Genomic DNA, 26,365 nt, shown 5'->3' on the forward strand with positions numbered 1-26,365 from the left:
ACAAAATTTTAACAAATGATATCTAACTATATATTAAAGAAAAATATATTATGTCCAATTGGGGTTTATTCCAGTAATGTCGGGTATATACGTATGCTCACTTATAGTGCGTGTGTTTGTATGTATGATCATATCAATAGACTCAGAATAAATATTTGACAACAACTAACATCTATTCTTAATTGTAAAAACTCAACAAATTAAGAAAAGAAGGGGACTCCCTCAACCTGACAAAGGGTAAACATGGAAAATTTACAGCTAACATGATAATTAATAGTGAAAGACTAAATGCTTTTGTTTAAGATCAGACAGTGTTGACCACTCACAGCACTACATTACAACTGTAGTTTCTAGCCAATGGTATCAAGCAAGAAAAAGGGGTGGTGCAAAGAGAGGCTAATTGCACTCTCTCTTCCTCTTCCTCCCCATCAGGGCCCAGCGAGGAGCTGAGCCCTGCACCTATACCCAGTATCAATGATGTAGAAGGAAGCAGTATGAAGAGAGATCATTAAATATTCCTTTCAGCCCCTCTCCAACTGGTGTCAGTGGAGCCCAGATAGGAAGATGCACCTCCACACTCAATCAGCATCAGTGAGGTGGAACATTGTATGAACAGCAGGGCTAATTGACTCTCTGACTTCTGGTTTTCTTTTTCAGTGGGGAGCTGACTTCCAATGGAGGAATGAGGCAGATTGAGACAGTACCCTGCTTTCTTCAGGAATGTGATAATGAGGTTAAGAGGGGAACTGAACTTGCAGCATCAGCACTTCAATTTCTGCCTCTGTCATCACAGAATATTCTGCTATTCTATCCTCCTACTTATTTTTATTTTTGTTTGTTTGTTTGTTTTGTTTGTTTTAGACAGAGTCTCACTCTGTTGCTTTAAGTAGAGTGCTGTGGCTTCATAGCTCACAGCAACCTCAGCCTCCCAAGTAGGTGGGACTACAGGTGTTCACCACAATGCCCAGCTAGTTTTTCTCTTTTTTGAGTAGAGACTAGGTCTAGCTCTTGCTCAGGATGGTCTTGACTTGTGAACTGAAGGGATCCACCTGCCTCAGCCTCCCAGAGTACAACAACATAATCAACCAATATGACCTAACTCAGGTAGGTAGAATATAGAACACTCAACTCAACAACAGTAGGATGATTTTTTTCAAGTGCCCAGGGAACATTCACTGAGTTAGATCATATCCTGGGCCATAAACAAACCTCAAAAGTTTATTATTATTATTATTTATTATTTAGTTAGTTATTTTTTTGAGGTAGAGTCTCACTTTGTCACCCTTGGTAGAGTGCTGTGGCATCACAGCTCACACCAACCCAAACTCTTGGGCTTAAGTGATTTTCTTGCCTCGGCCTCCCAGTAGCTGGGACTACAGGCACCTGCCACAACTCCCGGCTATTTTTTGTTGTCGTTATTGTTGTTTTGTCATAGTTGTTTAGCAGACCCTGGCTGGGTTCGAACCCACCAGCCCCAGTGCATGTAGCCAGCGCTCTAACCTGTGAGCTATGGGTGCTGAGCCTCAAAAGTTTTTTAAATATTGAAATCATATAGAACATGTTCTCTGGCCACAATGGAATCAAATTAGAAATCAACTATAGAAGACAACAAAAAATTACCTAGACCCTAGGAAATTAAACAACACACTGATAAATAATCCCTGGGTCAAAAAAGATGTCTCAAAGGAAATTTTGAAAAATACATAGAACTGAATGAAAATGAAAACACAGCATGTCAAGACATATGGGACATGGGCAAATACTAAATGTTTACACTGCAAACAACAAAAGCTCTTAAATGAACAATCTAAGTTCCTACTTTAAGAAACTAGAAATAATCCAAAAAAAGAAACTAAAAATAGAAGAGCAAAATAAATATAAAGCAAGCAGAAGGAAAAAAATACACAAAAGCAGAAATAAGTGAAATTGGGAAAAATAGAGAAAGTTAAAGTAATTAAAAGATGTTTCCTTTAAAAAAAAAAAAAAGAAAATTGATGAACGTGTACCAAGACTGACAAAAATAGAGTTAACGCAAATAACCAAGATCAGTAATGAAATGAAGATTGTCACTGCAGATCCTGCAGCCCTGAAAATACTAGTAAGAGAATACTGTAAACAAATTTACGCTAACAAATTCAACAACTTAGAAGAGATGCATCAACTCTAAAACTGCCAGCTGTCAAAACTCAGCCAAGATGAAACAAATTATATAGTATTGACATTATTATAGGTAAATGATTCAATAGAACAGAATAGAGAAGGAGTTGGCAAACTCTCTCTTAAAGGGTCAGATAGTAAATATTTTATTTAGGATTGTTACCATACTGTCTTTGTTGCAACTGCTCCACTCTACTGTTTTAGCACAGAGCAGACATAGTCAATACTTGAATAAGCACATATATGTTCAAACAAAACTGAATAATAAAGTCTGAATTTCATGTTTCATGTGTCACAAAACTTTTAAAAATTATTTTCAACCATTTAAAAATGTAAAAATCATTCTTAGCTTGATGGTCATATATAAAAACAAGGACATAAATTTATTGGAGGCAAACAGGATAATTCACATCACAACGAAGACTAAGATATAACCATATTACCTCATATGGATTTTAAGCAAGACATCCAAAATACTAGGTAATGGTGAAAGATGAGAGAGAACAGAATGGGTAAAACTCAGAATAGGTACCCTCCCTCTGCCATGTGGGTAAACAATAGGATTGACTATAGGGAGAAAAGGGGGGGGGTGGCTGGGGGCTGGTCAGTTTATGTGGTGTTAAAGAAATCCCCTTTCTCTAATCACAGAATCTTACCCTCTGCAGTACCCCTCTATTCCCTCCCCCAACCCAACCATCCAAAGAGGTGTCAGGGGATGTGTTCTGTGATGTTTAAGCCACCTCAGGGATATCATTGGATGCTGCAGTGCCCAGATAACCAAATAAAGCCTAAAAGTGTGGCTCCTCATTGCCTCCAGGAGAGTGTCCACAGCAGGTGCAGGAGGCCTGGGACAGATCACTGGTAGGTGCTGACATGGCCGAGTTTACCGGCAAACCACTGGAGTTTAGCAACCACAGGTGCAGAACAACCAGCCATAAGCACTCAAGAAAGGAAGGAGAGGATAACCCCCTGCCAGTGAAAGTTCAGAGAGAGTGACCAGGTCAGTTGACTCTATCTATGTTCTTCTTCTTCCCCTTAGAATCCACAAAGATCCCTACCCTTTCTTTGACTGACACAAACCCCTACTTAGTCTGAACCCTACAAAGCCTCTCTTCATATCGGTTTCCATCTTCTTTCCCCAAACTAATGCTCTTCTGTGATCACCGTCTTTTCAGGTACACAAGAGAACCATGAAGGTATAAATCCTCCTTCATATTTGTGCAGACAAAAAATCATCTGAAACATCTATCACCTGTTCAAGAAGGCATAAGAGAGACACAGGTTAACAATGTTCAACTGTTACCACATGTTGAATAAGAAACAAAACCCAAACCTAGAGAACCTTGGACAACTGTACCTATCTAAGTAAGCCCTGTACACAGGGAGGCCTGGAGACCTAAACTTATCTGCTACATCTCCAGAGGAAGCTGTGGAAAGATGGTCAAGTATGTTGAGACCAAGTCTTCTACCTACAGGGTACAGCAATGGTGATTATTAAAATAAAATCATCAAGTTTTGAAAGATGCCTGTGTGTCTCTGAGATTTATCTGATGGGAGGAAAAAGACAAAGGCAGATGTTTGGAAAGGAATGGAGGTGTGGTACCACAGAGCTGGGAGACAAATCCACAGTTAACTAGACATTAGGGATATGGAAAGGGGGAGGGCTGACAGTAGAAGACAATTATCCACCTATGCACGTCATCTCACAAGCAAATAGAGGAAAGTGCTTTCTGTTTTTGTAGAGATGGCATAGAAATAGAGAGGGTACAGATGGGTTGAGGTGATACATATGAGTTGGCAATGACACACCTTCCAAAAAAGGCAGACAACAAAATAACCTCCAGGTCATCTACTTTACAGTAGTCTATACTCTCTGACAATTAAGTTCACTAACTCATCCTAGAAAAAGTACTACATACGACATTGCTAAATATCACTACAATCACCTTTAAAGCACTCCCCTTGGGAAGCTATGCACTGATGCCAGCACCTCATCCACCCTTTAAAGCAATTTTGGAACTCTTTTTCTGGAATGGACATCAGAACTCTTGTCATATTACCTTTGATATCCTCAATGTCATCAAAATGTCTTCCTTTCAATATTTCCTTTATCTTTGGGTAAAGAAAAAAGTCATTGGGGGTAAATCAGGCAAGTAGGGAAGGTACTACAATACAGTTACTTATGTACTGGCTAAAAAAACTCCCCCATAGATGGTGCCATGTGATCTACTACATTATTGTGATGCAAGAGCCATGAGTGGTTGGCAAAAAGTTCAGGTTGTTTTTGTCTAACTTTTTGACACAGCCTTTTGAGCACTTCCAAATTGTAAACTGGGTTAACTCTTTGTCCAGTTGGTACAAATTCATAATGAATAATCCCTCTGATATCAAGAAAATTAAACAATATTGTTTTGATTCTTGATTTGGACTGACAGAAATGTTTTGGTTGTAGAGAATAACCTGACTTCCATTGTGCACTTTGACACTTTGTTTCAGGGTCATATTGGTACACCCACATTTCATCACCAATGATAATATGCCCCAAACATCGTCTTGTCTCTCCAAAAGGTCTTGGCAAACTTTGATTCTCCTTTGCTTGTGTTCATTAGTGAGCTCCTTTGGGACCACTTTTTGCACACACTTTTATTATGCCAGGGTTTTCAGTTAAGATTTTTCTGTTTCTATATTGATGGTTAATTGGTCTTCTGTGGTTCTCATAGTCAGACAAAAATTTTGATGCACAATTTGATAAATTTTTGCAATGTTTTCATCAGTTCTACTGGCCACCTTGATCTCTCTTCATCAGTGACACATTCTTTATCCTCAGAAAAATATTTAATCCATTTGTACACTGCCATTTCTTCATGGCATTAATGTGCACAGGGAGTGCTCAATCTTGCCAAGTTTAACAAGTTTACAAATGTTTGTTCATTGCTCTAATTCAAGCTCCAACATTCTCATGACAGCACACAAAAACACACAACAATAATAATGACCGTCACTCAGCAAGACACTCCCACATGTTGACAAGAACCCTGCTGTGAGATACCAATATACCAAGGTTGTGAAGCCTTCCTTATCCAGCTGTTTGTATGGTGCTGCCAACTTAAGCACACAACACCAAGTTCATGAACATAAATTGTCAGATATCCTATTCAGGTTCTCATGGTAAAGTGTTTTTAAATAAGATATATATGTCCAAAGTAAGTTACAAATTGGCTTTTCCAATAACTACTTTTTTTATGAAAATTCAAGATAAATGCAAACAACTTTGAAAAGTTGGGTTACCTTTATTAACAAGAATTTCACACTGATATACTGAGGTTATGAAACCTTACCAAATTGTTTTTATAGTGCTGCCAACACATAGACCTGGAATGTTGTAAGCAACTAAAGGCCCTCAGAAGAACCAAAAAACTCACCTCATAAAAAGTCACGGACAACATCTCCATGCCATAAAATGGTAGTGTTTAGAAGCTACAAATTACTTGTTGAGAAACATGGGAGTGTTGCACTGGCCTACTGAAGTGACGGTATTAGTGAGAGCAGTGCTCCCACAGCGCAGGCAATAACAGGGAGCATTGTCTCTGTATTTTAAGAGAATTTTATTTTTAAAGAATTTAAATAGCAGAACAAAACTGAGAAAAAGCTTGTGTGTGTGGGTTTTTTAGTAGACATACAGAAACTTACTCTAGAATCTATCTAGAAAGGCAGAGGTCCCAGCATAGCTAAAATAAACATAAAGAAAGAAAAATAACATGGAAAGGGTCATTGTACCTAATGTTCGGGCTCACTGTGCAGCTATAACAATTTTTTCAGTGCAGTAGAAAGATAGACAACGTTGATTGATGGAGCACAAGAGAGGATCCCTAAATAGATGCACAAATGAGCCCAAAGGATTTTTCACAATGTTGCAAAAACAATTAGACATGATTTGTAACAAATGGTGTTGGAGCAATTGGCTATCCATGAGCAATAAATAATAAACAGATAGCGTCCATCTAAATAAACCCTGTACTTTAAGTAGACATTAACTCAAAATGAATCATGTGCTTAATTGTAAAATGTAAAACTATAAAACTCTTAGGGATAGGCAGGATCAAGAGCTTGCTGAAGAGTTTTTAGATTTGTTAACCAAAGCACAACCCATAAAAACAAAGTTTGATAAATTGGACCTCATCAAAATTTAAAAGTCTGCTCCAGGAAAGATGCTGTTAAGAGGATGAAAAGACAAACTACAGACTAAGAAAATATTTACAATCATGTATTTGACAAACAGCCACTATCTAGAATATATAGAGAACACTCAAACTCAACAGTAAAAATAACGAAAATCCAATTAGAAAATGGGCATTTATGGAGACAGTTACAGAGTGCTCAGTAGCCACTGGTAAGAAACTTAGTGTCGTGAGGGACAAGCACTGGCTTAACTAGACATTTCCACAGTTGTCTAATTAGAAGAACCTCTGGCAAACTGCTCAGCTTTTTCTGGTCACTTGTATTCCTTTAGGTCAACAGACAGGTGAGATGTGCAGAGCCATTTTCGGATCAGTAAATATCCCCAACTGAGAAAAAGCACCTCGAGAAGGCAATTGAAAACAAAACCAGAGAATTTAACACCAGCTATCAGTTCTGCTTAGACTGGAATCTGAGCAAAGTGTTTTAATTCTTTTGATTTACACTAGATAAAATTATCATGCTATGTATTGTATGTGGATTACATTTATCATAACATAAAGTTACATAAATGGTGACCACGGTTTCAAAGCAATGATGAGAATTCATTCTCTGTCAAATGCAAGTGTACTCAAAGTTATAGCAAGCGTTGGAACCAGGACTAGAGTTACAGATGTTATTATATTTCTCTGTGCATGCACAGTGGGAGCTCAAGAGCATACATACACATACATACACCAAGGACCCCACTGGGCATACACATTTGAACTCTTAATGTATCTAGAAATTTATTTTTATGAGTAAATTAATGTATCTCAAAACAAATTCTGAAGAGAGTTCAATTTTTCCTGAAGGAAAGGAAGGGAAAAGAGAGTGACATTTTTACTCTTGATAAAATATCAGTATTTGCTATCAGGGTTCCCTCAGTCATCAAGGATATATGATATATTTATTTTAAATTAGTTTTTAGCACTGTATGAATGCAAGGACACTGAGTTCTCAGCGTAAAGCCCTAAAACCTAGTCCAGGCTCCACCCCATTTCTCCTGGTGTGGCCTCTCTTTCCTTTCTGGTCCTGTATTTTCCATATCTAAGATGACAATATGATATCCCTGGGCTCTTCCATAGAATTCTGTGTGTGTGTGTCTTTTTTATGTAGCTGCTTGAACAAAAATGCTTTCTCTATTAGGGTATACAACTCAACCTTCCACACTTAATTGCTACACAAATAAGCACTCTTTCCTATATGCTTAGGCACAATTAAAAAAGAAAGGTAGGCTTGGCACTCGTAGCTCAGTGGTTAGGGTGCTGGCCACATACACCGGGACTAGCAGGTTCAGACCTGACCCAGGCCTGCTAAACAACAATGACAACTGCAACAAAAAAATAGCCAAGCATTGTAGTGGGCACCTGTAGTCCTAGCTACCTGGGAGGCTGAGGCAAAAGAATTGCTTAAGCCCAAGTGTTTGAGGTTGCTGTGACCTGTGATGCCATGGCACTCTACCATGAGACTCTGTCTCAATGAAAAAAAAACTTAATAAATTCCATGGTCAGTGAATCCCAAGAATAGAGGCTCTTGAAATTTTATAACTACTGGTAGAGCCAAAGGATGTCACTGAAAAGCAGCTATTTTACAAGTAGTTCCCTATTTGCTGCAATTTCGAAAATTTGATAGTATTTGTACCACCAAATACTGTAGATTGTTCAATGTAACAGACCCTGTGGAGATCAAATTCTGGGATTTCATAAGCATTCAATATTCTAAAATTATCATCTATGACATGTACCCAACCATGTCCATCCAGATTTCCCTCTGGTCCTGAGTTTATGAGAGCTGAAAGTGTGGCTGAGCTCAGTGTCGTTAGGGGAGTGAGACTCAGAGGCAATATTGCTGGTGGTTCTTATTCTTGGGTGAATATTCTCTAATAGCTTTCTAGGGTCTAGGTCTAACCATGTAAGTAACTGACGCTTTCCTTCCTTTTAGAATCCTTCCCTGAAAAGAACTTCCAAGAGTGCCTTCACAGACCCTCTTGGAAAGCAACCTCTAGCCCATCTTAGGAGCCTGTCCCAGTGCTGTGCAACCCTCACTGTCCAAGTCATTTCTCTTTAGATCTCACACGATTCCTTTGTATTAGAGTTCAAGCTGAAATCCTGGGTCCTGGTTCAAGGGGCCTGAGAGTCTGTCATGGTGGTGACTTTAGTTCAGTGTGTAGAGGGTTTGATGCAAACATAGGAAGAATAAGGACCAGACGACAAGAAAGTAATCAATGATTTAAGTCCAGAGTTAGTATATATAAATGCAAAGGGTTGGAAAGTGAATGTAACTAGCAGTCCGTGTCTCCTTTTCTCCTGTTGCTCAAGTTGGGGAGATACAAAATATAAGTAAGTACTTACCCAGCGACCAGGATTCGCATTTTTAAATTCTAAGTGGCAATCAGTTTATTATATATACACTTATACATATGAAAAATGTATATGATAAAAGATAAACTTTTATAGATAACTTATATAACCCATATTTCATATACATAAACACCCACAAATATATTAAAAATTGGGCCAAGCTACCTCCATAGACCAGTAGCTGGGAGGATACGTTGGCTGACACAATCAGGCCTGACAATGAAGCAGAACTGAGGAGCTAATATGAAATTTAATATGAGTCCCCAGCATAATGTACCTGCTCATGAACTTCTGGGATGATGAACTTCCTCTCCGCTATAGGGAAGTGAGTCCTGATCTGCTCTGGACAAGTTAAACTCCACCCGGTATTCACTTCTGGCTGCTACACTAGGCTGATGGATGGAGACATATTGCAAATTTTTTCAGTAGAGATATCAGAGTGTTTAAAGCCACCTTGAACCATTCAAATGAGAAAAAGTTGAAGGCAAGTAATCAGCCTGGAGATGAGCAACCTTAGAGCATAGGGTTTCCCTGGAACAAATAGGAAGTATACTTTGTAAATTCCAACTAGGAGGAATGGGTGGAAGGTACCATACAGAATGGTAAGAGCTTCCCAAATGGAAAACAGGTTGCTTTGCATAATAGTGATCTGTTCATCCTGGGATGCCTCCATCCTGGCCATGTACTTGGCTGAGAAACTGAAGAGGAAACTCAAATGTCACATAGATGAGATTCAGGTCCCATAATATTCCTTAACATGTAGAGATAGGAGAGCATCTCCTCGAGGGCAATATTTATACAATGTGAGATTCTGCAAAAAGGTAGACCTTGTGGTGTATGTCTTTTATCAGAAAGGACACAGAAATGTCCCATGACATTCCCGAGCCAAAGAAGTGAAGAAGAATGGTCCTTCCTAAGGTAGGCCTGATCATCATTTTTTTAATAGCAAGTGCAATCCTGGGCAATGTCCTCTCGAGAGTGGCTTACCTTCTAATCTGCTGTGCCTGTTCATAGTCTAGGTCCTTCCACCCTCCCGTCAAATGAACTGCAATTGAAGTGCTGACAAGCTTGAAGAAAGTGATCAAAAGTAGATTGAAATTCACTGTCGACAAGAATGTTCTTATGTGTGGCTGAGTTGAGGGACGTCTCAGAGTTTAGACATCAGGAATTGCTCTGAGTAAACAAGTTACAATCCCCTAGGAAAGTGTCTTTCAACCTTGTTTGTCCCTGAGAAATGTCATCAAAGACTTGCTGTAGTTCTGTGTCTTGTTCTGCAAACTAGTACCCCCTCTAAAAATGGTAGTGCTAGCTTACTCACAAGTGGAATTTTGTTGTTGTTGTTGTTGCCTCTAGATAGAATGCCTTGGTATCACAATGCACAGCAACCTCAAACTCTTAGGCTTAAGCGATTCTCTTGCCTCAGCCTCCCAGGTAGCTGGGACTACAGGCACCCACCACAACGCCTGGCTATTTTTTTGTTGTTGTCATTATTGTTTAGCAGGCCAGGGCCAGGTTTGAACCCACCAGCCCCAGTGCATGTGGCCAGCGCCCTATCCACTGAACTATGAGTGCTGAGCCTGGAAATATTGTTGAGATGGAAATAGTGATGTATGCAGGTGACACAAGATCTTCTAATTTCTGGGGACTACTTTTCTAAATTTGTTAAGTCACTGCAACTTTTCTTTCTCCTCTCTCTTCTTTTTTCATCCCAAATGAACATTTTTCAATTAACATGTCTGCATAATAAAGACAAGAAAGAGAATGCTTTGTGAAAATGTAGAAATCAAAGTTCTTTCAGACAAAGGTAAAAAATATCACTTTTTTTCAGATTGAAGTTAATTCATGGGGAAAATGTTGATCGATTGGGACTTAAGTTAGAACTTGTCTTTTCAGTCTCTATTTTTTTTGTTTATTTCTTTAGTCCGCTGGTTTAAATATGTCTTAAAGACCCAAAAAGCATAGGGTGTAACAACATCTGTAATGTGGTAGATAATGGACTTAAAAGGAATGCAGGTGGCTCTTCATTCTGCAGCAAAAGCACTTAATGAGGGAGCCAAGCATCACCCCTTTCAGACCCTTAGACCAGCAGGGGGTCATAGAGACCATCTAGTTCTATGCCCTCATTCTACACCTGAGGCCCAGAGGGGATGTTCACAAAGGCTAATGAAGGGGACACCTTATGTTGCCCAATGGCCCATTCATTAAGTACTCTTTACATTACAACACAGAACCCCTCAATATAAAGAAATTACAGATTTGCTATAAAGCAGGTTAAGGACTCTATAGGACTTGTGGTTTGTCTACTTACAGCCTTTGATCACTGAGTACTTTATGTGTGTTATCTCATTTATTGGGTCACAACATGCAATAAGGAGTCTAACTCCATTTTTTGATATTGACTGTTGAGAGCTTTTAAGCCTGACACCCCTCTTCTCATTATTCCCCACATCTGAGCAAGCTTTTAAGAAAACTCGAGTGCCCCTTCCATTAGCACTGGCAGGATTCAAACCATGCAAGCCCCTAACTATGTGGGGGAACCTGTACACCTAATCACAGTAAACCCCCTACTTAGTCTCCTTTTCTTGCTTGGCCAAGTGAGTTTTGGAACAGCTTGGGAAGCCTGCCCTGCTCTTCCTGGAAGTGCCCCATTGTGTAATTAGCAAACCTTTTCATACCCTTTTGGTGTGTGTTTGGCATCAACAGTCTTGACATTGGAACCAAACTTGGGTAAATGGATTCAATACAACTCTGAGGTAGGTGCTGTTATCACCAGCATTTTACAAATGGGGGAACCAAGTCACAGAAAGGTCAAATTAATACACACAGACTTCCAAAAGGCTTATAAAATTGACAGAAACCATTTCTGACAATAAACACACTAAGATTTCAATTCAGACCCAAAAATATTTCATGGCTAGTGCATGCTACTGAAATGTAAGCAAAGGATCTATGATGAAACGTTGACTCCCAGTTAAAATTCTTGGCCAAGGTCACACAGCCAGTGAGTGATGGAGCTGCAATTAAAACTCAGGCACTGGGATACTGGAATCTACATTCTAAACATCTTAAACTAAAATATGTCTGATTGAAAAGCCTGTGTTCTTACCATTACAGCAGGAGAGTAAACCTGGATTGCAGGAAGCTATAGAAAGGTTATGTATAGAATAATAATAATACTTGCCAGGCACTGTGCTAAATTTTTGTTTAATCTTTATAATCTATTACAACTCTGTAAAATCAATACCATTATTATACCCATTTTACAGATAAGGAAATTAGAGGCTCAGAATGCTTAGGAAATAAAATCCAAGATCACATAGCTGGGAAGCTGAGAACCTAGCTTGAGAACCTCCATGGGTTCTTATATTAGAAGTCAAAGTCTAATATTCATTTGGAATGTGGGCATTTGAGATTCTCCCAGATCTGTAATAATAAAGGTAATATTTTCCACATATTGAATGATAAGCCCCTTATATGCACCATTCTATTTAAACTTAGAGCAAAGCTATAAAGTAAGTAGCACTATTATTCCCATTTTACAGAAGAGACACCTGCATCTCAGAGAGGTGGACAAAACATGTTCAAAAAAAGCCACCCAATGAATGCACATAGGGAGGGGCTGAAATTTAAATTCTGTCTGATTATAATGACCAGGCACCAAAAGACTTACCAACTTTACTGTTGGATCCCTGATTCCTCTCCTCACTGCAAGTGTGCAAATATCTAGTAAGGACCTCCCCATATCTTTTAAAAATTTAAATACAGCTAGCTGCCCTGCTATAGCCCTCCCCCCATCAGCACCTCATGAGCTCTTGTAGCATATTCCACCTCAGCACCTCCTGTCAGATTCCTCATTCTTGCTGATTTCCGAGACTGGACTGTCACTGGAATTGCCATTGCTGCTGTAGCTACTCAGGCAGCACATGCTGCAAGACCCTGTTATCTCTGGGACAGGTCTTTATGGTATGTTAAGGATTTATTCAGTAGGCAAAGAAGAAGAAGGAAAGAACTTTCTTCTTTTGTATATTTTTCCTTGTGAATATCATGGAGTTTGTAGCCCTGGAAAAGGAAATTCACATGCCCAGAAAGGACAGTGCTGAGAAGCTCTCTAGCAAATGGAGAATGTAGCTAGCAGAGGGAGGCCCACTACCATATACTCATCGAGTACCATAAACTCATGCAAACAAATTCATCCTTCCAACAAAAATCAAAAAGTACATGGAATTTCCTCATTATTTTTTCAACCAAGATTAGAATGTGATTGTCACCACCTTATCGTGCAGAAGTCCATGTTCACACAAGCTGGAGACAATACTATGACTCAGGAGGAACAGAGAAGTATTGCATGCAGGCTTATTTTTAAACTTTTTTCCTACTTTTAAAGAATCATAGATCGTAGGGGCAACAGAGTGCCTAGAAGTGGTGAAGGTACTTTTGTAATAGTAGAAAGAGCCCTCGAGTTGATGTGAGGGAGGAGACGTGGTGATGCTAGTCCCCAGTTGGCCACCGAATAGCTGTGTGACCCTAGACATTTATGCTCTCATTTCTCTTCTCAGGTCCTTCAAGTCCTTCCTCATTTGAACTGTAGTTATCTGTGCCCTTTTTTCTTTTGTACAGCTCTGGAATTACTTGATTTTATTAAAGAAAAATTTAAAACCTGCAGCAAATGCCTGCAGCAAATAGTATGTGCCAGGCACTGTGTAAATTTCTTGAATACAGCTTCTTCCAAAAAGCTTGGGGAGCACAGAAGCAGGGCGAGTCAGGGTAGGCATCTCAGTGAAGGTACCACTGAAGTGGTGCTTTGTAGGATGAGAGGGAGAAAACAACACCAGGCAGCAAGAGGAGCACATACTCTTTACCTTCTCTGGAATTGTAGGAGGGCCTAGAAGAATCTGGCTTGTTTCAGGAAACCTGGGCACCATGGGAAGTTTGGTGTTGCAGTAGGGGAAGTGTGTGGTAGTAAGAGACAGTACTAAAGTTAAGAAGTGAAGACCAAATCATGAGGGGTCTTGGACTCTGTCCTGTGGGCAGCATTGCACAAGCATTGCACAAGCAGATTGCTTTTATAGGAACAGTGTTCAGATCTAAATAGGGAGGATGACCTGGAGTGGGGTGATACTGGAGGCCAGGTGAGAAGTTAGCGCATTCAATACATTCCAAACAAAAGACAAGAGCCCTCTGGTGGACAGACTCTAGGTTGGCCATCAATGATCTCTGCCTCCCAACATTCGTGTGCCTGTGTATTTCCCTCCCTTGAGTGCAGGCTGAACTCAGTGTCTCACTCCTATGAACAAAATACAGTAAAGGTGATGCAATGTCACTTCTGAGATTAGGACTATGACTTTCAAAGCCAACTTCCATGTTATGTGGTGCCCTATGCAGAGGCTTGGATAGTAAGTAGCTGATGTCTCTGGCCAAAACCAGCTGGAACCAGGGGCTTGTCCAAAAGCCACTTGAGTGAGTTGGGAAGTGGATCTCCTGAGACAGGGCAATAGCCATGTCAATGACCTTGGAATGAATCTTATCCCAGTGGAAACTCGAGCTAACTGTGGTCCTGCTTGATTCCCTGACTGCAACCTTGAAACAACTAGGTCACACCCAAATTCCTGATCCACAGAAAATGAAAGTTTTAAGTACAAGTATCTGTTGTTTTGTACTGCTAACATCTGGGATAACTTCATACACAGCAATAAATAAGTAATACAAATCATAGCTAAATCAGTGACAAAAAAGACAGATTCTGGAAATCTTAAGAAGTTGGGTTAGAGTATGAGGAGGAAGAGGATGTCTAGGTAGAGGGTGGTGCTGTTTACTGGAGATGGAAAATGGCATAGGAGATGATGATTTGGGGAGGAATATGGTGAGTTAGCTGTCTGGTCAAAATTTGAAGGTAATGCTGGTGGGACACCCCAGTAAATATATTCAGAAGGGAGTTGGATCCAAAGGCCTGAGGTTCATGAGAATCACATGGACTGGACATTTGAGAATAATAATATGGAAGTGGCTCAGGAAATGAAGGAACCATCACTGAAACACCTTGGAGATCCTTGACAGTTAAGGGATAGTCCTTTCATCAAACTGGTGAGAGAGAGAAAGACATCTTTCCTCAAGTAACTACCTTTCATCCTGGAATATTTTCCTGAGTTTCACAGCCATATTTGTGTTCCAGTTTTACCCAACTAAAGACCCCAAACACTAGTGAGTTTCTCCCCCTTTCAAATTAACTTGAGCCCTTTCCAAATTGGACAAGTTGCTATTGAAAGAATGCTGGGCCATTCTGCTGTTGTTTTCCACTGCTTCTAATTATTACCAACATCTCTAGAGTTCATATGGTATTTACACACTCAGTCTAATTTATTCTTTCCAAGGAATCATATAATGTGATATAGCAGGAGAGCTTATTAGCAGAAGAAATAAAGTACATGGAGAGTCTAGAAGATGTGAGTTGACACAGAGATCATTTTCAGAGGTTTAAGGTGGTGAGCGTGTTGGAAACTAACCTGCAGAATGTAAACAGAGCCTGCAGACAGACTGAAAGACAGCTCTATCAGCTCTGCTAGAGGTGTTGACACCACAATCCTACCCAGGGTGTGAGCACAGAAGCTTGTTACCATTCCAATTTTGCTGAGCTGCTTGGGGCTTTTGACATTACAGATATCCTGTTCCTGCACATAGAGACTCAGAGAATAACCTTAAAGTTAGAAGGTAACTTAGAGACCTTTTTAGAATAAAGTACACAGACTAATTCTGAATGGTTCAAACTAGGTATTTAAAAATAATGGTATTTTATTTGAGGCATTAATAAAGCAACAAAGAGAATCTTTTTTTTTTTTTTTTTGAGACAGAGTCTCACTCCATTGCCCTGGGTAGAGTATTCTGGCATCACAGCTCACAGCAACCTCAAATTCTTGGGCTCAAGTGATCTTCTTGCCTCAGCCTCCCAAGTAGCTGGGACTACAGGCACCTGCCACATCACCTGGGTATTTATTTATTTATTTATTTATTTTTAGAAATGGAGTCTCACTCTTGCTCAGGTTGGTCTTGAACTCCTGAACTCAAGCAATCCAAAGCAATCCATACCCCTCGGCCTCCCAAATGCTAAGATTACAGGTGTGAACCACTGCACCTGGCCAAATAGACTCATTTTTAATTGAACAATGTTGATAGATGGAATTGGTTTTTAATAACCTACAAATACACATTTGTCAGGGCCCAGGTCTCAGGCCGGCTTAACTAGGTTCTGGAGGCAGACTGCTAAGCTGCCTTGCTCAGGAACAATTTCTCTTAGGTGCCTGAGGGCTTTACTTTACCTGTGTGTGGGGGGGGGGGCGGGGGGAAGGAGGAGAGAGAGAGATAGTCTTAGAGAGAGTAAAGCAGTCTTCTCAGAATAGGTAGATCTTAGTCTTTAGTAGAGCTTGGTAATCTTCAGCAGAGAGAGGAGACAGAGTAAGTGGCCCATGATGGAATGTGCATGCTCCCAACTGCTTTCTCCTCCAGCCTAATTAATATAAGGCTGATCGTGTGCCTCTCAAACCACAGGTGTAGAGACTGCCAATTCACCCATGGAGCGCTAAATCCCTCTCCATGCCCTTTTCACCAAGGTGTTCCAATATTGAGCTATAGAAGTATTTCTCATAACTCTCACTTCTCCTAGCAGGGGTCCTCAAACTACGGCCCGTGGGCCACATGAGGCGATGTGGTTGTATTTGTTCCCATTTTTTTTTTTTTTACTTCAAAATAAGATATGTACAGTGTGCATAGGAATTTGTTCATAGTTTTGTTTTGTTTTGTTTTTTAACTATAGTCCGGCCCTCCAGTGGTCTGAGGGACAGTGAACTGGCCCCCTGTTTAAAAAGTTTGAGGACCCCTGCTACGGGCTGCTACACACATTATTAAATTTGATGGGACAATAGCTCACTTGAACAAAAGCAATATATATACGAATATGATTATATACAGAGTCATATAGTACCAGACTGAAGTCACATATCAAAATTCACTCTTTTCACTTTAAAAATTTAAGAACGCAGGCTCCTTTTCTGATGCTCTCTATGTCTCAGTTCATGCCACCTTTCTTTCTAGTTACCCCCAGCCAGGATGAAGCTGAGACTCCTACCTGTTAATCCTATCACTTCCCATTCTCATGGCTACTGCCACCAAGTCAGGGCTTTCTCTTAGATGGAGCAAAATCAAGCAGCCTCTTGGCTATTCTACCTGCCCCAGTCTCTCCCTTCTCCAGATTGTCCTTCACACTGCAGTCAGTTTGATCATTATAAAGCACTGATCAAAATCTTTTCATGATTTCCACTGAGCACAGGACCAAGCCACAACCCTTTAGCATGGCATTCAGGCCCATGAATAGGACCTTTTCTACTTCTCGCCCCTCATTTCTCATGACATCTTTCCATCCCATACTCGGAAGCCAGGCTTTTTGACCACATGAAGTTCCCTTAACCCAAGATATATGATTGCATCATTTGCATACTGTTCTGTCAGCCTGGACCGTCCCCACCACCCTGCCTTTTCCAGTGGAAGGCTTATATAGCTTATAAGGCTCAGCTTAAGTCACTTCTTCTCCAGGAAGCCCCTCCTATGGCTCTCCCATGGGTTCTGTCTCTACCATGGAATGGCTCCCATTTCATTCTTTCTCAATAGAGTCCCTTGTTGACCTTCTCTTTCCAAAACTACATTGTGAGTCCGTGACTTCCTACTGTTCCCAGATCCTTGCACATTTCCTGACACATAGGATGCCTTAAAAAGTGTTTATGGAATAAATAAATCATGGCCTTTAGCAAAGTTTTTTTAAACTTATTTCAAAACTCATTGACTGCTTAATAATTAAATAAAAATTAAAGTTTATTAAATGTTTTGAATAACGTTTAGTAAGTACACATGGTTTATTTTTACTCATTGTGTATTGCCAAGATCCACATATAAAAGCATATTTATTAACAATGAGTAAAATCTGAGAGGAAAATATAAATGGTAATTTAAACTTCAATTAAATGTTACTGACATTTCCATAGAGAATACATATTTTCAAAAGAAACCATCTCTTAATTACTTTTTTTAACATGACCTTTTGTTCTCAATGAAAAGTTAGTTATGTTAACACAAAAGTGCTCACTTTTAAAATTAGTTTTCAGCAGAGTTGCTACCACAAGAACCAAATTAGATGGCTCAGCACCTGCAGCTCAGTGGTTAGGGTACCAGCCACCTGCAGTGGGCCTGGTGCATTTAAACCCGGCCTGGGCCTGCTAAACAACAATGACAACAATAACAAAAAAAATAGCCAGGCATTGTGGCACCAGTAGTCCCAGTTACTTTGGAGGCTGAGGCAAGAGAATCGCTTAAGCCCAAGAGTTTGAGGTTGCTGTGAGCTATGACGCCACGCAGTCTATGGACGGTGACATAGTGAGACTCTGTCTCCATTAAAAAAAAAAGAAAGAAAAAGAACCAAATTGGAGACTTAATTCTAGAATTTTGGTAGCTAAAATGTTTGTTTGTTTATTTATTTATTTATTTATTTTGGGGGGTGTTGGATGACTGTTTCCCATCTACCTTCCAATTGAGAAGGTGTTCATGGTGGAGGTAGAAAGCACATATTTAACCTTATTAAAGGCAGCTTAGGAGTAGTTGTAAAAAATCATCAAACATAGAGAAAGGATGCCCCAGTGCCCCAGTTCATTGACTCTGGCATTAACAAGTTCTGTAACCTTGGTATGTTTCTGTTCCTCTAGGATTCAGTTTCCCTGAATGTAAAATGAGGATGCCCGAGGACTCTTCCTACACTAACAGTCTAGGTTAGAAGAATAAGTTTGGGTTTGAGGCAGCAGCTGATGAGTACAATAGCCCATAATACTGGACAGGTTGCCTCCCAAACACCTCTTCTACCTCCAGCCACCAGGGCCCTAGGGTGATTTTTGACATCTATTAGCTAAATTATCTTCCATTTCTGATAGTAGCATCTAATAGGATGTGGTGTTGTGGATCAGAGACACGTGGTATCATTTTTCTTTTCATTTTTAATGGTGAAGTCTTATTTTGCTTTCTTTCTGTATCAACAACTGGCCTCAGCAAAGAGAAGCATCCCTCATGATGGGAAGTACAGAATCTGAAAAGAGAACACTAGCTCCTCCCTGAAAGGTCAACAGAGGCTGCTAAGAAAGGTGATAAAATTAGCTAACACGTATTGCACAATGACCATGTGCCAGGCACTGTGCTCAGCCCTGAAAGCGTTGATTTACTGAATCCCCACAACAAACTAGAGACATTATTGTTCCCATTCATCATCTGAAGAAACTGAGGCTCAGTGTAAGTATGTCCTCAAGAGTCCACAGCTGGTAAGAGATAGGGCCAAAGTTGCAAATTGAATCTTGATTTTCAAGGGCTTGCACTGATCCCACTGGCTTCAAGTCTCCAGAGTGCTCAATTCCTTACACATACAGTTGACACTCCACTAATATTCTTTTTTTTGTACTCATTATATTTTTTATTAAATCATAGCTGTGTACATTAATGCAATCATGCCAGTTTTATATACAATTTGAAATATTTTCATCAAACTGGTTAATATAGCCTTCCTGGCATTTTCTTAGTTATTGTGTTAAGACATTTATATTCTACATTTACTAAATTTCACATGTACCCTTGTAAGATGCACCGTAGGTGTAATCCCACCAATCACTCTCCCTCCACCCATCCTGCACCCTCCCCTCTCCTCCCTCTCCCCTTTCCCCATAGTCTTGGCTATAATTGGGTTATAGCTTTCATATGAAAGCTATAAATTGGTTTCATAGTAGGCCTGAGTACATTGGATACTTTTTATTCCATTCTTGAGATACTTTGCTAAGAAGAATATGTTCCAGCTCCACTAATATTCTTGAGAGCCTACTATAGAATAGGCTTTGTGCTGGGTATTGGTGAGCAAATTAAACAGTTTTGCCCACATGGAACTTTAGACTAGGAGACAGACAATAGGCAGGACCACACAAATAAATGTCAAATGACTACTGGGATTAGTACTTGGAGAGGCACCCAGAGCTATGAGAGCTTGGAGGGTACTGGACTATTTGAGAAAAGAGCTTGGGAAAGAACATTCCAACAAAGGGAACAGTAAGTTCAAAAGCCCTGAATTGAGAAAGAATCCATGTATTTTTCTTAGTAAATTTTATTAACATTCAGGAAATCTGCACTCGATGTGTAGATTGGGGGGAAATTCTACATGTTAAATATAAAATAAGTACTATGCCCAATAATCTTTATTTAAGACAATTACTGGACTTCACAATTTGTTAAGATATAAAACTATCATGAACCATGATTTATTTAGTCAACAAACATTTTTTCAGCCAGAAAAATACTGGCGGAGATCCAGGGAGGAAAGAGTAGAGGCCCAAAGAGTTGAGCCCAGAGAGGCATTCAAGGGCAGGATCGGGCAATGCTTTGGATGAGTTGGGATGTTTCTCTAAGAGCAATCAATAGGAAGCTACCAGATAGTTATTTAAGAAGGTAAGTGACAATGATAGGTTTTATGTTGGGAAAGTGAAATGTTCTAAGGAGAATGGATTCGGGGGGTACAGAGTGGAAGGAGGGAGATCAGATAGGAGGCCATAGTGATAGTCCAATAAGACATGACAGTGGCATGGATGAGGATGGTGCTGGTGGGTAGGAAAGACACAGCATGCCATGTTCCACTCAGCTGGTTGGTGCTCATCTAGCCTCTTCTCGGCCTGACCTGGGATCCACCTTCTGGGCTTGCTCTTTCCCCTTTCCCAATAAAGCAATGAGTTTTGCTTAGGTCCCTGCTTTAACTGCCTTCTGGTTCCTCAGTGGCCCCTGCTCCGGGCTGCCCAGTCTGTTCAGCTTGGCTCCCAAGGAGGTCTTTTTCTCCAGTGAGTGGATCTGAAGAATGACAGAGCCGCTCACTAATCTGATCCTGCTCTTGCTTACTGAGGAGGGGACTTGGCAGGGGGTTGCTCTGGTGTGCTTGTCCTTCTTGTGTTAACTGCAGGTCCCAACTTAGAGAAAAGCTAGGGGATTACTGCTCCTGGGGCTCCCTGCCCCCTCCTCACCCCAAAACAGCTGAAGGAAAGGTTTGCACTTTCTTCTTTCATGAAAAGACACATTTCTGTATTTATGATAGGGAGAGAATATATTTTAAACCTGCCTTTTATGGTGATAAGAGGCATATAATCCTATTAGAGAAAATGGGAAAGTACACAGTATTCATATTTTTTCATATTTCTGCATTCATGTGTACTTATTTTTAAATAGTTAAGGTCATATACACTGAATGTAGTTCTATGTCTCTTGCCCTTTTCACCTTGTGTTTTAAACCTTTCCCTGTGTCATTAAAACCATCCATAAGCAATTCTAATATCTGCAAAGCAGTCTTCTTTTGATTCTTTTAGCAATTACTGTTAGAATGCATAAAGTAGTCTTTAAAAAAAATACATGTTACCTAGCCTTTCTCCATGTTTTGGACATTTGGGTTGTTTGTAATTTTTAGCATTTTAAAGAGGGCTGTGAGAAACATCTCTGTTTATGAATCTTTTCCTGCACGTCAGACTCCCCTTCAGTAGACTTCTAGAAGAGAGAATAGTGAGGGAAGTTGTACTACAGGAACAAAAATCTCTATGTAGGATAGTTCCCCCTCCCCAAAGTAGCTCAGTTCCAGTCCTGAAAGCTAAACAGTAAACTAGTCTCTTTTCTTCTGTAAAGACTCGGTGCCTGGCATCAATTTATTGACCAAGCAGTGGCTACTAGGTGTCTCTGTGTCAGGAATTACCTCTTTCTCTGGAGCCCCCACTGGATTATGGGCTTGAGAGGCAGCTGGAGCTGTGATTTGAGTGGTTTCTCTCTTGATTTTGTGGCTGGCAGGGCAGAGAGGGCCCTCTCAGTCCTGGGAGTTTGGTTCAGCTGCTACTGTGAGCATCATTTCCCCTTTCCGGGCCAGTTTCCTCATATGTAAAAGAAGCAAGAGGAGGCAGGAAGAAGTAGGTTTGACCAGATTTTGTTCTTATTGCTGTTAAAGTAGCAGAACCCTTATTTCGAATTAAACCTTACCAGAATCCCAATCTATAAAACAGATTAAGGTACAGTTGCCCTGGTAGACATGCAAGCAGAGGAGTGGGGGAGGGGGTTGAAAACTCTAGTCTAGAAGATGCAAGTTTCACTCTAGTTCAGTTTTCTTCCCTATTGCTGAAATTAAAAAAAAAAAAAACCTTCATCTATATTTAAATCCTGCAAATGTGCTGATTGATGAAATCTTTTATCTTTAGAGCAGTTTGGAAATCAGACAAAGTGGAGCACAAAGCCATAGATGTTTAGAGAGGGAGTGAGCAGTATGTGAGACACGCTGAAAGGGTGACCCTGGCACTTCTAAGAAGGCAGCAGCACAATGGACTCTTCGAAAGAAGCAGCGTCAGAGTTTATTCCTCCGTTGGCACCCCCCACTTCAGTGAGGCGAATTGCTTGTTTTTTACCTTCCTTTTCCTGGAGTCCAAACTTGAGGGCAACTCACAGTAAGGCACAGACAGGTATTTTATTGAAGGCCAAACACTGTGAAAGATGTGAATGGGGGATGGATGTGACAGGAGAGTTTCCTCGCTCTTTGTGGGACTTTGGAGCGCCGCAGGTGGGGCAGGGGTGATGCAGGCTCACCCACCAGGCAGCCTGTGGATTTGCTCCAGCCGCAGCAGCAAGGGTTGAAGCACCAGCCCTCCAAGAGGGGCCTGAAGTTAAGGGGCCTGGGACGCAGAGGAGGGAGTACTACGGAGGACGAACCCCAGCCTGAGACGCAGCAGGCCCGGGAAGGAATACCCGGCGGAGGGCAAAGCGTCTGGGTCTGTAAATCAACTCTGGCCCCTTCCCACCCTAAGCTGCAAAGTGGGGGATGGGGTCTGGGGGTGGGAACGGCAGTGCAAACCTCTTGTGGGAGGAGTGGCGCTGCCTTCCCAGGGAGAAGCTTTCGACCTTTCTTAGAGAGGCGGGGTGGGTTTAGTCTCCAGGATCCGCAGTGATGTGTAAAAAGCGGGCACGACCCCCGAAGCCTCAGAAAGCCCCCGCCCCTCCCCCCGAGGCCCGCCCTGGCCCGCACAAAGGAAGCCCGTTGGAAATGTGGAATTCGGACCAATTTACGGGAAATTCTGTCGCCTAGGGTCCCAGCAGACCTCAAGCAAAGAAACCTGTGGTCAGTAGTGGATGAGGATAAAAACAGTGCACCAGCCAAGCTTATTGGAAAGGCCGAGTTTAGTTATTCTGGGATAGCGAGGTAACAGGATTAAAGGGATTAAGGAAATCACCTCAAACAGCTGAGGAGGGGGTAAAAAAACACTGGTTCTATTTGTTTTCTTCCTAGGCCCCAAACAGATACACTGGGGCCGTGTGGCCTGATTCGAAATGAAGGGCCTTTCGGGGGGGGGGGCACAGTGGAATGACCAAGGGTCAGGGACTGGAGGGAAGTGGTGAGAAGGTAGGAATAGAAAGCGGGTTTAAGGTTCTGGATGAGAGGAACACTCTTCTAGAAAACAGCTAAGCGGAATGAGCTAACAAGTTAAAAACAGAAAGCCCTGGGAGGCGTTTTTAGAGATCTTTGAAAATCGAAGGAGGACTTTTGAAGACCAAATTTTCCAGTGTTGAATGCTGAGCTCGCCGCTCCTGGTACCAAGGTTGCAGTGTATTTATTTCCTGCTGGGGATCCCTGTAATTATTTATTTTAAATAGGATCATTGAGGTTTCCGAAGGGTTTTCGTTTTGTAAATATTTCAGTTCGGCTCACATGTCTTCCCGCCCCAGTGCACAAAGCCAAAAGTGCCCATTTTTTGGTCGGTTTCAGTGCCCGCTGCCATCTCCGCCCTGCGTGGCTGCCGCAGCGGACAGTCCTTCAGCGGACGCTCACCGCGAGCAACAAGTGCGCGACCGCGGGCTTGCGCCCCAGCCACCGCGTGCCGGCTCAGCCAAGGCGCTCCCAGGAAGACAAACCGCTGTCTCATCCGAGTTTCAGCTAAGACTTTCGGGACCTGGTGTATTTTGGATCACCAGTAGTTAAAAAGAAACCACTTCAGATCTTGCTTGCCTCCCCCCAGGCCCTACCCCGCCCCCAGGACGGGACCTCGGTTATAAAACCGTTTGTTGGTCCCCTTCCCAACCCGCACCTAAAATTTCAGGCCCGCAAAATTATAAGGACTCCATTATGTTGGTTATAAAATTTATTGATCTCTCATTTAGGAATTAAGAGTAAAACCTTGAAAAACCTGAAACAAAATAGCCCCTTCCCCACTACCCAAACGAAATCGAAACACATTAGAGCGAAGAAACATCAAACAGATCACGGCAGAAATCACCAACTCAACAGCCTAAATGCGGACTGGGCAAACTGTCCCGCGGCCAGGGACGGCGAAGCGGGAGACACACGCACACTTGGCTATAAATTAACATTGGCTTTAGCTGCCGAGCCTCTAGCCGCGGTCAGCCCCCACAAAAAAAAAAAAAAAAAAAAAAAAAAAACACGAGGAAAACAGATGCAACCCGACTGGGGGCAGGGGCGTTGCAGTTCTCGGGCCAGCCTCACCCGAGAGTATGTTTCTCCCATTCACTCACTCCTCTGCTAATTGCAAACTAACAAGACAACATTTTCAAATGCAACAGAAGAACCCAGGAACTCGGGAGGAGGAGGGGGCTGCTTTTTCTCTGCAAACATCACAGCGATTCCCAGCCTACAAAGAAGAAGGGAGGGGCAGCGGTGAGGGGCAGGCGAGCTCTCTAGAAGTCCCGTTTCCGCTGCTCCTGACTTCTTTTTGCTTTTGTACAAAACCCGACAGCTACGGCAAAACTTTCTGTCCTTCCCATCACCAGTACAAGGCAACAGTCCCAGGCAAGCAAAGCTAAACAACAAGGCGTCCCAACTTGGGGGGTGTGGGGCGGGTGGTGGCGAGGGTAGGCGAACGCAGACCGGCGCTCAGATATGGGTGAGCGGCACCGTTCCGTTGACGGCAGTCCCGGCGCCCTGGTAGTGCTGGTGCACACCGTGCAGACGGCCGCCGGGCAGCGGGGAGGCGGCATCGGCCGCATCCCCACCGGGTGGCAGGTACATGCTGATCATGTCGCGCAGGTCGCCAAGGCACGCGCGCTGCGAGTGCGAAGCGATGGCAGGCGGCGGCGAACTGGGCTCCGACTTCACTACGGAGCCCATGGGGCCCAGGCTCATGGCGGCTGCTGCGGCAGCGGCAGCAGCGGCTGTGGCGGGCTGCTGCCCGTAGGCGGCCGCCGCAGCGGCAGCGGCTGAGGGACCCATGCCCCCGTAGCCCGAGGCGGCTGCGGCTGCAGCCGCGGCATTCATGTAGCTCTGGGCGCCGGGAGGCATCATGGGGCTGTACTGCAAACCGGCCATGTCATAGCGGTGCATCTGCGGCAGCGCGGGTGGCGGCGGCGGGCTGCTCATGCTCGGGGGCTGCGCGTAGCCCAGCTGCTCCTGCACCAGCGAGTACGCGCCGTTGGCCCAGCCGTTCACGTGTGTGTACGTGTCCAGGCGCTGGCCCACGCCCACCGGGCTGCTGGCGGCGGCAGCGGCGGCGGCGGCGGCGGCTGCAGCGGCTGCGCCGGGGGGCAGCAGGCCGCCGGGCAGGGAGTACTTGTCCTTCTTGAGCAGCGTCTTGGTCTTGCGGCGCGGCCGGTACTTGTAGTCCGGGTACTCCTTCATGTGAACCGCGCGCAGTCGCTTGGCCTCGTCGATGAATGGTCGCTTCTCGGCGTCGGTCAGCAGTTTCCAGTCGGCGCCCAAGCGCTTGCTGATCTCAGAGTTGTGCATCTTGGGGTTCTCCAGGGCCATCTTGCGCCGCTGCCCGCGGGACCACACCATAAAGGCGTTCATGGGACGTTTTACTCGGTCCTGGTCGCTGCCCCCGCCACCGCCACTCGCACCACCACTGCTGCCGCCGCCTGCGTTCCCGCCGCCGGCTGCGTTCGCGCTACTCTTGCCTGCGCCGCCTGGAGCGGAGGGGCCTCCGGTGGCAGCTGCTGGGGTGGGAGTCCCCACGGGGTTCTTGAGCTCACTCTCCAGCAGGCTGTACATTGCCGGGGCGGGAAGAAGGTGCGCCAGCGTGGCGGGAGGAGAAGGCGCTCCCGGAGCTGGAGCAGCCACGGTGAAAAGACCCGGGGACTCCGTCGGAGGGAAGCTTGGGGGCCTTTAGGCCAGCGGGTCGGGCAGGCTTGCCTAAGTGCTCGGGGCTAAGTTAGCAGGAACCCACAGGCTACTGGCACCTGATGCGTTGTCTCCAGCGGGTCGCATTCACAATCCGGCCTGGTGCTTGCGGGGCCCCTTATATACCTGCTCAGATCCCCTGGGGTTGGGGCTCGGTCCGCCCCTCGCCACCCGGAGGCCGGGTGATTGACAGTCTTGCAGTGATGCGCCCTGGCCAATCATCACCGAGCCCCCGTTTGGTCCGGCTGGAAAAAAAGTTCGGGGAGCACTTTGGTTCACCCTCACGCCCCTCTTGGGCCGAGTGACGTGATGAGAGTTATTCAAGAGGCGGGAGTTCCAGAGACCCGCTCTGAGACCACCAATTAGGTCTCAAAAAGTTTGAAAGAACGAAACCCAAGGAGGTGAAGGAACTGGGAAGAGGGGCACG

At 43.1% G+C, this 26,365-nt stretch overlaps 1 protein-coding gene across 1 annotated transcript; it reads right to left on the minus strand.

Moving 5' to 3' along the window:
* Positions 1–23,957: 23,957 nt before the first annotated feature.
* SOX3 (SRY-box transcription factor 3) lies at positions 23,958–26,027 on the minus strand. Its single transcript, XM_053579922.1, has one exon. The coding sequence runs from the start codon at positions 25,807–25,809 to the stop codon at positions 24,697–24,699; it is 1,113 nt and encodes a 370-aa protein (XP_053435897.1). The 5' UTR covers positions 25,810–26,027; the 3' UTR covers positions 23,958–24,696.
* Between the last annotated feature and the right edge of the window lie 338 nt (positions 26,028–26,365).

The sequence above is a fragment of the Nycticebus coucang genome, chromosome X, assembly GCF_027406575.1.
Source record: "Nycticebus coucang isolate mNycCou1 chromosome X, mNycCou1.pri, whole genome shotgun sequence".
In the NCBI taxonomy this organism is placed as follows: domain Eukaryota; kingdom Metazoa; phylum Chordata; class Mammalia; order Primates; family Lorisidae; genus Nycticebus; species Nycticebus coucang.

What these genes read in the sequence shown, in the direction of transcription:
- SOX3 (XM_053579922.1), bottom strand. Translation starts at nt 25,809, where the DNA reads ATGTACAGCCTGCTGGAGAGTGAGCTCAAGAACCCCGTGGGGACTCCC.